Source organism: Ziziphus jujuba, chromosome 1 (genome assembly GCF_031755915.1).
Source record: "Ziziphus jujuba cultivar Dongzao chromosome 1, ASM3175591v1".
Classification (NCBI taxonomy): Eukaryota; Viridiplantae; Streptophyta; class Magnoliopsida; order Rosales; family Rhamnaceae; genus Ziziphus; species Ziziphus jujuba.
Genome location: NC_083379.1, coordinates 2,920,770 through 2,933,406, shown reverse-complemented (window position 1 = coordinate 2,933,406; position 12,637 = coordinate 2,920,770). Strand labels below are relative to the sequence as shown.

The window sequence follows — 12,637 nt, the reverse complement described above, 5'->3', positions numbered from 1 at the left end:
TTGGTCCCGAACGGAGTGTAATCGTTTTGGCTGGTGAAATACTCAGATTGGCGAAGAAGAAAAAGGGAAAAGCTTGATTTTTTTATTTTTTTATTTTTTACTTTGATTCACATTTTATGGCGTTTAGAAAGATGTTTTACATGTAAATCAATAGAAGAAAATATGTATTATTTTTTTCCATGACATTTCGCATTCTGCTTATTTTTTGTCCCTATCCATGGCATTCAGAAATATTGGGAAAAATGTGCTTTTTTTGGTTTTTCCCCCCTTTTTGAATCCATGGCATTCCGCTTATTTTTCTTCCATTTTTGTATGGAAATCAATAGGAAAAAAAAAAAAAAAGAGGTTAAATTAAATAAGAAGTGTTTTCCCTTTTTCTTTTTTCTTTTTTTTTTTTTCTTTTTTTGAACAAAAATAAAAGGATGTGTTATGAAACAACTTTAATTTATAAATATATAGATATATAGTTAGAAAATAAAAAAATATTTATGCAAAATAACTATTTAAAAAAAAGTTTAATATATATTTTTCCAAAATTTTAGTATTTTTTTATGCGAAATAATTTTTTAATAATTATAAATTAATAGATGTTCAATATTTCTAAGTATGTAAATCAAATTTAATATAGTAAAATTTGAATAAAACAATTAATATATTAGTAAACAGGCTTTTTCATAGCTCCAGAATTATTAAAAAAAAGAAAAAGCAAAGTGAGAGAAAACTGACTTTTTGATACGTAAGTACTTTTTTATCTTATCTGAATAATAATGCTACTCTAGGTCTCTCTCTCTTTAGCTTTCTTCACCATGCAAAAATGAGTATGAATATTCATTTCTAAAATAAATAAAAAATAATAATAGGGATAAATATATTTTAATATTTTTTATAATTATAAATATTTCAATTGAACCATAAAATTAATTTTGATATATTGATATTTTTTATTTAAAAAATTATTTTAATATGATCAAATTGCATTAAATTTAATGGATTTCATTGCACGTGATCCCTCAAAAATTATTTTTTATTATTTTTTAAATTTCATTTGTTTGTTTTATGAGAGTAAAAGAAAAAAACACTTTAATACCTTTTAAAATCACTGAATTTTATTTTGGATTTCTAAAATCAATTTTTTCACATTGATAAATAATATTAGATATTTAATGAAATCTAGAGCTAAAAAAAATAGATGCTGATAAAATTTTGACAATACAATAAAAAAACAAGATAGTAAAAAAAAATTTGACAGCGTCAAAAAAATACTAAAGGCTAAAAAAAAAATCTAAGAGTCCAAAAAAATATTAGATGGCAAAAAAAAATTTTGAAAGCATGATAAGAAATATTAGGTATTAAAAAAAAAATTCTAGAATCTAATAAAAGTATCAAATGTTCAAATATCTAGTATTTTTATACCATATGATTTTTTCCATACTTTTAGATTTTGTTTTAACATCTAGTTTATTTTATTTTGGATTTTCGATATTTTTTCTTTTTTGAATATTTAGTATTCTTTATAATTTTTTTAACTTTCAAAATTGTTTGGATATCTGATACTTTTATGAAGCTCTTGGAATTTTTTTGAATATGTGATATTTTTTTATTATACTTTAATTTTTTTTTTTTTTCTATTTGGTATTTTTTTTTTACTCTTAAATTTTTTTAAATATTTGCTATTTTTTAAAGACTGTCAATTTTTTTTTTTACTATCTGGTATTTCTGTCATGTTCTTAAAAATTTTTTAGTATCTAATTTTTTTTAGCTCTTAAATTTTATTAAATATCTAATATTCTTTACCAATGTGAAAAAATTAATTTTAGGGATCCAAAATAAAATGAAGTGATTTTAGAGGGTAGTAAAGTGTTTTTTTCTTTTACTCCTACAAAATAAACAAATGAAATTTAAAAAATAATAAAAAATGATTTTTGAGGGTTTGATGGAATCTGTTAAATTTAACGCAATTAGACCACATTAAAATAATTTTTCAAATAGAGGATATGAAAGTATCAAAATTAATTTTAGAAGGTTGAATTGAAACATTTATAATTATTTATCCCATAATAATAATACCCACATTAATGATAAACCATCTTAACCACAAAATATTCTGCGGGCAATTTGGGATGTGGAATGGTTGTGGCCAAGATAATGTGGCAAAAATATCTTATATATTTATGGTTTATGGATTTGGTAAATAGATACCAGTTAGATGACCTAGCATTCCAATTGATGCACTTTTAGATTGAATAGTAGTAGTTCATGACTTTTAATTTTCAGGAGCTGCCTTCTTTTATTACTTACTGTAGAAAAACAACCCCATATATAATACAAATCAGATCATGCAAAATGTTAGATAAAATTAAGAAAAGGCTCTAAATGAAAAAAACTATTGGCAAGTTCAATAAGGCCATTATTTGCCCTGATGTTTAAAAAGACAGCTTGTTACTCGTCCTTATTTGTGATGTTGGCTTGTGAAACAAAAGCCTACTATGGTTTTTGCACTACCAGTCATCGAGTAGATTTCAATTACTGTAAGCCAGACTGAAGATTCTATTTAACCACTTCAAATTACATTAGGCTGGAATATTATACTTATCAAAGGCACAAAGAAAAGTTCTTACATGATTTTTACTGCTTGACATTTTTAACAATGTAAAAAAAAAAAAAAATACTTTGCATAGCAGAGAATTTACAAGTATGAGGAGAAATTACCAGAATGGTTGGACTGACTTGTTAAGCCGCTTTCATTTCCAAGGAACCGAGCAGAACTTACAATCACTCTAGCGAGTTATCAGAGCCATCATTGTCATGCGAAACACAGTTATCCTTTTGCACATAACGGTAGTTGATTTTGATGTTTGGGATGTGAGAAATCTTGAACCACTCCTTCCCTGTACCGTTTTGGCAACGATCTGATAGCATTAGACATGATTTGATCGATAAATGCTGCAGTGGTGTACTCTGCAGGAAGTCTGGTACTGCTTCTAGACTATCACAGCTCTCAATTTCCAAGGAATAAAGACTAGGCATGATTCTTAAACTAGTATTTTTCCTTGCAAACGCACTCCCATCCCACTCTTTCCATTGATTCATGTGAGAAAATCGGAGGTTTTTCAATTTTGGAAATGAAACAATTGAAGATATGATCATTTCATTGTTATCTTCAGTTTCAGTTCCCAAAAACACTGCACCCACCATTTTCACACTGGTCATATAAGATATCTCCAGCGATTGAAGGGAGGGCAGCTGACCCAAAGGAGGTAGACTCTCACAATTTTCACAGTCCTTAAGGTGAAACTCAGTCAGATTAATTAACAAGGACATCCACCTAGTAGACAAGGTTTCACCTCTGTAGTTAGAAATGGATAAATATGATAAGTTTGGATGTGGTTCCAAGGCTTCAAGAATTAAAATTTCATCTTGGATATTTCTAGTGTCTTCAAATGTCATACCAAAATCGAGCTCCAAAGAAACAACATACTTCTTATTCTTGAGATTTGCTTTCGCAGCCTCACCCACATCTAAACTTCCACACCAACGTAGTGAAATACAACCTTCAAGGTTGTTCAACTTGTTCAAATCTCCTATACTAAAATATCCATTATTAATATTCCTGCGCAAAACCAAGTCTTCTAGTGTCTTAAGACAAGTTAGCCTCCCAACTCCTTTTGGCAGTCCCTGTAGTAACCCACAATGACCATTATGAAGATGCCTTAAATTGACTAGCTTTCCCAACTCTTCTGGCAGCCTACGGATTCTTGAGCAACGAAAGATTCGCAAAGTTTGTAAGTTACATAAATTGCATAAGCTGTTAGGCAATTCCTCTAAAGTACGGTTACCGGATAAGTCAAGGTACCTCAAATGGACTAATTGACCAATCTCCTCTGGTAGTATGCTAATGTTACATCTACTCAGAGTTAACGTGCGAAGACGTGTTAGATGCGGTAGCAACACACCAAAATTGAAAGTGGCATTTCTTGAGCACAAAATGAATAGACTTCGCAGATGTTTTGCAACATTACATATTGAGGAAGGAAGTTCTGCCTTCATCGGTAGCACTAAGGTAGAATGGCGGACCTTTTTATCAAAGCAGTGGGACTGGGATGGAAATGAAGAGAACCCAGACACTGTGTTGAGCTGCTCTTTTTCCTCTTTTACTTCATTGATTTCCATAATACAACATTCTGTATCAGTTAAAAACTGCGCAAAGTCATGTACTGTGTCATGCATCTTGCATGGTCCAACACTGCCATCATTGCGCAGTTCATTACTTTCATCATTCTTTTGGAAATCTTGAAAAAAGGACCGCATCGCTAAGTTATTGAAGCAATCTTGACCTGCTTTTTCTGGACTTTCTTTGCCTCTTAAATAACCTTGTGACATCCACATTTGAATTAATCTCTCTTTGTCAAGATCATAGTCCTTTGGAAATATGGAACAATAGGAGAAACAACGTTTTTCCAGAGGAGGCAAATCATAATAACTTAGCAACAATGGGGTAAAAAGTTTGATCTTAACATCTTCCAATTTCCAAAGTTCATTGTCCAAAACTTCTTCCCAGTGAGTTTTACTTCTCTTAAAACGCATCAGGCTTCCCAAAATCTTTATAGCGAGAGGCAAACCTTTGCATTTTCTAGCAATCTCCGTACCAATTTCTTCAATTCCTTCGCAATCTTCCATATCTCTATCGAACAATGCGAATTTACTAAACAAGAACCAAGAATCCTTTTCAGACAACACACCAAGGTTCATAATCCGAGTTTCAGCTCTCATCATGATTGCAACTTCCCTCTTTCGTGTGGTCACCAAAATTCTACTTCCTGCTTCACCCGTTAAAGGATACTTCAGATTTTCCCACTTTTCCTGGTCTTCAGTCCATACATCATCTAGGACAAGAAGAAACCTCTTTCCCCTGATACATTTATGAATGCACTGTACTATACTTTCCAATTCTACGAAATTCCGGGCATCCATTTCGAATGCTTCAATTATTGCTTTCCCAATCTTGATCTCATCAAAAGGGTCAGAAACACAAACCCAAATTTGCTTATCAAAGTGGGATTTGACCCTACTGTCATTGAATACAAGTTGGGCAAGGGTGGTTTTCCCTATTCCTCCCATCCCCACAATAGGGATGATAGTGAGCCCTCGATTATCCTCATCATTTTCCAACAACATGTTTATAAAAATATTGGCATCATTTTCTCGACCAAACACTTGGGACACATCCACCAATGAGGTAGTTTTTTGTCTCTCAAGCTGTTTTACAGCTCTGGTATGGATGAAACTGTAATTCTCCTTTTCAATCGCAATGACATCAAGCTTTTCATTCAGTTCTCTGATTCTAATAGCAGTTTCACGTTTCATACCCATACGCTTAACTTGGCTTCTTAAAAAGCAGAGAGAAGAAGTGGGTATAGGAAAACATACCTTTTTATTGCCATCTTTATCAGGAAGATAATTTCCAACCCCTGTTTGTTCTTGCTGCTGAATCTTCGATTTTAAAATTGCAGAGCTCCAATCGTCCAACACATCGTCCATGTCATAGGAAACATCTTTGAGCTTTTCTAACCAGTCTCTGACTCTTGCATCGCTGATCTGTTTCTTCTCTGCATCTTCAACCACAGCTTGAATGGCTTGGAAGTTGCTGTTGAGCTTGGCAACATCTTTCTTGACACCCTTCACCAGTCTCACCTCTTGCTTCACCTGTTGACCAATGATCGAAACCAACTGATCCAACACCGCGGAAACCACAGCTTCGGCCATATATATATATATATATATAGGAGATTAAAGTAATACTGCTGATTGCTCTTCTTACAACCGCTATACAGAGAAGCTTTCACTATGAGCCTGGACCATATGTCACAAGCGAAGTAGGAACATATAAATAAATAGAAATAAAATAATATTAAGAAAATCATTCGGGATATGAAATTTTATTTATTTATTATTATTATTATTATTTTTTGTGGTGTATATTCGGGATATGAAATATATATATATATAATTTTTTTTTTTTTGGGGGCTAAAAGCAGGGGTTTCATTGAAGCTGATATGAAATATATAGACTAATAAATCTATAATATAAGTCTATACTATAAAGGAGAAGAGAAGTGGATTTTGGTCCTTTTTTTACTGTCTATTTTGGTTCAAAATGGCACTTCTTCCATGTGTTTTGCCAACCTGTTTTTTGGTTCTTTTTTACTGTTCATTTTGTATGGCATGGTATTTTTATATATAAATAAACATAACCTTAGAATAAATAGATGTCAATATACATCATTTTTTGTTTTTCAACATATTTTTTTATATAAATATTAAATTTATCACTTATAAAAGATTTATTATATTGATGTTTTTACTTGTAAGGTTTTTAGATGTCCATTATATATATATATTATGTTTTTTTTTCAATACAAAAATGTAACAAAAATTCTCCTGCATATATCTTTTAATTAAAATAACAAGTTAATACCATTTACACAGATTAAAATAATTTTCATTTTAAATAATATCATGACTAAAAAAGCATGGTATATTAGATAATATATACTATTTATATATAATATTAAATTAATCTAATAAAAAAATCAACATGTAAAGAGCTATTGAAAAAAAGGTAAGGACAGCTACAAGTTTACAATATCCCATTAAAAAATATGTTATGGTTTCATGTGTATGCATATAAATTGAATTTTAAAATAAATTAAAAAAATCAAATATTTTTACTAAATATTTTATCAAATATACCAGCATGTATATATATATATATATATAATATGATACTGATTTGATCAAATATGTACAAAAAAATAAATGTAAAATGAAGAAATAATTTATGTTTTGATGTGTATATAAATATGTGCATACAATATATATATATATATATATATATATATGATTTTCAAAGTAAATTAAAAAAAATAAATATTTTTGTTGAATATTTTATCATATGTGAGATGTAGTAAATTTTTTCACTTTAAATATTAAATAAATTTCTGTTAAATGGGCTGGACTTTTTTGTTAATAAATAATGGGTTGGACTTACTCCAACTATTGCTTTGCATTAGCCTTTTATCTTTTATCTATTACGTTAATTAAAATCCTTGAATGTTCCATCACATATTTGATCTTCAACAGTTGCTATACTGGTGAGATCCATATTTTATGCTTCTTTTTTTATTTTGCCATACAGGTGTCAGGGGTTGTGGTATGGCATGCATTATGGTTATGATGACTTACAGTATGGTAAGGATAGAGTTGGTGTACTTTATACAAAATTCTGGACTTCATTATTTAACTTCAGAAAGGACTTTGACTTACCATGTAAGTAAAGATTTTGATTTATAATATTTTAAAGCCTATTTCCTTGGTTTTCAGTATTTAAATACCATTGGCTTTTTTTCTTTTCTATTTTTTTTTTTTTGTTTTCAGCTTTTCTCTCCCCCTACTCTCTTTATCAGTGACGACAAAGAACCTGAGGATTGTGTTATTCACTACAAAATTGGTAACTTTAATTTTTTCCATTCCTTTGTCATATTACTTAATTTCCTCGTGCATTTCAATTCTTTTGTGAGTTCATGAATTTCATTGTGCATGGATCTTTGCATTTTTCATTGCTTTTGTGTGCACATGCATATGATTTATATTTCAGTTCTTCACCCAATATCACATATTGATATATGAAAAACCAACATGTATTTATGTTAACAAAAGGACTAGCTTGTCTGCGTAGATTATCTCAAACATCCATTTTTTGAGAGCTCTAACAACTGCCAGAGCATCCGTGTTCCTCATTCTATAGTCTTCCCTTATTTCATTATTTGTTTTAGAAATTGCAAAATGAAATGTAGCATATTCAACAACCAACCAAAATCTAAATAAAAAAACTTTTTATGAACACCATGTAAAAAACAACTCAATATAAATTGTTGGCTACAAAATTTTCACACTTTCTCAAGTCTTGCCTCGGACATCGGATGTTACTTAGCTCGGCCAGACACAACTTAGCTGGGACAGACATCAGTTAGTTCGGCCAGACACAACTTAGCTCGGACAGACATCAGTTAGCTCGGCCAGACACAACTTAGGTCGGACAGACATCAGTTAGCTCGGCCAAACACAAGTTAGCTCAGACAGACATCAGTTAGCTCGGATAGGCCATAAGTTAGCTCGGACATCAGGCAGACATAAGTTAGCTCGGTTGAAGAAATAATTCCGCCTAAATGTCAAAGTCAACTCGTTACCTAATTTGCGATTGACTTTCTTTCTTTTTGGATTTTTATTTATTTATTTTTTAGACAAATAAGTTTAGGAAGATTTTTATTTTATTGTAAATTAAATTAGAAATTAATTAATCAAACTTAGATTAGGAAAGGAAGTATAGTTGCGGCCAACTAGAATTCTTTATGTGTGTGGCCGGTTTTATCTAGGGTTTTTAGGGTTTATTTTGTTTCTTTCAAAGCCTATTTAAAGGCTTAGTTATCAATAAGAACTAACTTTGATTTGATTGAGAAAATATTTGTGAGATTAATTATCTCTTTGTTCTTTGAGAACACCTAAAACACCATTAGAGAATTGGTTGTTTTAGCTTGACTTATCAATAGGTTTTCCATCCCCTATTGCGGCGTCTACATTATACCAAGGTTTCTAACCACAGGTTGGTTAGGGGTTGAGGTCAATTCCATTAGAACTTGAACTTAATTAAGATCCGGGCTAATATAATACAGGTTTAGGAGCAGGTCGTCCTAGGTTCGTATCAGTTGGAAGTGTTCTTACTTCAAAATTATATGATGCGATTTGGATATTAAATTTATGAAAAACTTGGGATAAAATGATTAATTTTTTTATGTTTGTTAATAATTTAAAATTAAATCCTTCTAAACAAATTGAAAAATGTTAATTAAAAAAACTAATTTAACAACTTTTTAATTCAAACTTTTCCATATTACTTAAAAACTATTAAACATTCAAATTTTAATCCAAACCATGTGCATCGCACGTGGCCATACCTAGTAGTTAATAAGTATTCAAATATGCTGCGTGCCTCCTTTTATGTCCGAATTGTTGTGGGTGAGCCATGTGTACTTATATTAGTCAACTAAACAATTTTCCTTTTCTAAATTGTATATAATTATTTTTTTTAGTCATTTTTTTTTTTAACTTTCGTATTAGGGACAAAAAAAATTAAAGAATTTTCTTTTCTGAATTGTATATAATTATTACGTTTTTAGTAATTTTCTTTTCTGAATTGTATATAATTATTACGCTTTTAGTAATTTTATAACAATTTTTACTTTTTTTTTTTTTTTTTTTGTTAAAAGTGAGTTTAGTGAATTTGATGAATCAAAAACTAGTGGGTTTTGCCCCTAAACCATTCTATCAAAGTTATTTTTAGTGGGGCCTAAAGTCAATTTTTTTTTTTTTGGTTAAACAAAGGTAATAATATGGGAAAACAATAAAATAAAATGTTGTCTCATTTTAGTTTTCAATATCAGCAATACATATTTATACATAATATGTATACAGTACAACAATGTAAGAAGAGGTTTGCTTTCCGCCAAGTATTGGGCAAGAAGCTTCCTGATCCTCCCTCTCCAGAGGAGATTAACTTACAGGAACTTCTTAAGAAAACTCAGTCAGGTTGATCCTATGGAATCTCTATTTTTTACTATTTTTGTCTTTTATGGAAGATTTAATTAGATAGTAGATTTTTTTTTTTTTTTTTTGATCGATGGAGATAGGATCATGCGGTAGGAGGATCATGTAAATTGAGATTGTCTTTTATTTTTTTAACTATTTTTTTTTGACTTATTCATTCTATTTTGAGGACGGCTAATAATTAATTAGTATATTTCCTTATATAATATTCATATTTAAAAATATTCTTTTAATTTTTTTTTCTCACTATAATGTTAGAGATTGAGGAAATATTACAATAAATTTAATGATATTACCATAATACTATCATAACACTCTTACATATACATCCAATAATCTTTTTAGATTCAAATGTTCAATAATATATTTAAAATTTGATGGTTATTTAATAATTTTTTATCCTACACCAAAGTCCTATGATGACATCGTGTGGTACATAATTTCTCACAAAAACACTTTGTTTCCTCTTTGGCAAGGACATGTTTCAAATGGGGATATTCCCCAAAAGCCAAAAGTTGTTGGTCTCTGAAATTTCAAAACTCACAATCCATTCAAAGAGAGTTAAGCTTGAAATCGTTGAATTCATGGAGGTCCAAAATGTGTTACCCCAAGTTCCTTTACTGAAATTTACCATTGTCATTCATGGACATCCCATTCTCTTGTAGATGAGAAGGTTGGTGTCTCTCTAACAGTGTTGCTATTGATGGTATGACTTCTTTGACCAAGTATATGGGTATGTCTTAATCCAATTCTTAAATGATATGTTACACATTTTTTTCAATTTTCATTTTTTGGCCATTTATTTTTATACCGTATTCTAGCTCAAACCATAAATGATGGATACGTTTACATGTAATTGAGTTTCTTTTTTGTTTTTTCTTCATGTCATTGGTATTTTATATTGCATACAGTAATCAATATAAAATGAATAAAAATTAACATTTTTTTAAACAAATTTTATTTCTTATAGAGGTGGGCAAAAATAAAAACAAACCGTTCAAATCGTCCAAACTAAACTAATTGATTTTGTTTCGTTTAGTTTTTCTGCATTAAACAGTTTGATTCGGTTAGAATTTTAAAAAATTAATGGTTTGTGGATTAAAGATTTTTTCAGCCCAATTTAACTAATTAATATCTTTAAGAAATATTTTTTAAAAAAATAATTATATATTTTTTGTTATATTTTTATATTTTATTTTAAATAATAGCGTATTTATTTATAGTGTTTATTTGTTTCATCTTTTATTTATATATATATATATATGTATAAAATCTTTTCATAGTGTGAATTTCTGTAAATTTTTAGTTGTAAATACACATAAAACAACATGTTGTTTGCTGGAAATATTTACAAAGTAAAATTTGTAGATTTCCACATTATAGACAAATTATATACATATCTATAAAGTGTAAAAGTCATTAAAAAAACTTGTCTTTTTTAAATATTTGAGTCTGAGAATAATTTTCAAAGTCTTTGCTAATAAAATTTCAATTTTTCATATTTTTTTTCAAATACAATAAAATACTAAGAATGGTCAATCAAACCCAAACCGTCTTTCACGCCTACAAGCAATTAAAGTGTTTGTGAAGAACAACTATCTCTTCTGTTCAACTGCTTGCTCTACAATCCCTTTAAATCATATGATCAATTAAGTGAAAATAATTCCAATTCTAAATATTAATGGCTTCTGCCAGTACTAGTTTAGAGGACCATATTGATTATGTGTTGGACAAAACAGATTAACATTACAATCTTTGAATACCTGCCCTTTTTCTGGACATCTTTAATCATAGAATTAATGGCTATTTATTATGGCCTTTTTTTGTCAATTGGATTCGGATTCTCTTCTTGTAATTCAGATGGAATGAATTATAAAGAAAGTGAATGGCGATTGATGGAAATATATTATTGATCAAATTCTGAAAATTGCAGCTGATTTTTCGAATATTCTCTTTAATTTTTCTGCTAGAATTTGTATTAGAGTGGCTCATATACTTACTTGTCAAGTTTTGAGTCTTATTGATAAAAAATATTGGTTATCTGAAAGCCCATGTGGCTTTCAAAGTCTTGTATTCTGATTTTATTGGCTATAATCTAAAATAAAAATAAAAATAAAAATAAAAATTACAATCCGTTTGATGTATATTGTACATTAAGTAGCCATAGCTAGAGTGGCTAATAAATATCCAAAATCATTAAGAATCTTTTTATCGAACGTTGACATTGACCAATTGATAAATGCCCAAACTTCCACATCCTGATCTCTTTTCCATGGCTCGTTTTATTAGGCATGCATGCTATGCTCACGTATTTATATGTGAGAACAAAACTAAAGTAAAATAATTAATATCCCATATATATATGTACACATAAAAATATATGAGAATATACCATCAATTCAACAAGCCATTAGCAAGAAAAAAATCAAATCGATCATGATGGTGACGCTGCAAGCCACGGCCATTTCCTGCTTCCATATGGAAATGCAGCGAGAAGAGGAAGAAACCATTCATTCATTTGCTTTGGTTGTGACTTGTGCGCAAGAAATCTCAAAGCATGCAGATGATTTGAAATCTAAAAAATATTCATTCATTCATTTTCTTGCTCACATATTCATATGCTAGCTTGACCGTGACAGCTTCATGAGGTGGATGGTATCTAATTCAATTCAATAATATATACCATCTATATTTAGAAATGTCTTGTCGTACGGACAGAACGTTAAGCATGTATCCGGTGACCATCGAACTATTACTTCTACAAGAGCTCAACTGATTGGATATACGATAGCAATATACATGGATATGCCCTTGAATTGCAACTGCCTCCATTAATTCACCTTGAACTATTAACAAATTATAAATAAACCCAAATAATTCATTTAAAAAAAAAAAAAAAAGTAAGTAAACCAGAATGAAAGTTGTCAACAAAACCTTCGTTTGATAACCTACCAACTTCAAATCACGAATGTCTTAA

At 29.7% G+C, this 12,637-nt stretch overlaps 1 protein-coding gene across 1 annotated transcript; it reads right to left on the bottom strand.

The window, feature by feature from the left end:
• Nucleotides 1–2,772: 2,772 nt before the first annotated feature.
• Nucleotides 2,773–5,763, bottom strand: LOC107410270 (putative disease resistance protein RGA3). Its single transcript, XM_048463484.2, has one exon. The coding sequence runs from the start codon at nt 5,761–5,763 to the stop codon at nt 2,773–2,775; it is 2,991 nt and encodes a 996-aa protein (XP_048319441.2).
• Between the last annotated feature and the right edge of the window lie 6,874 nt (nt 5,764–12,637).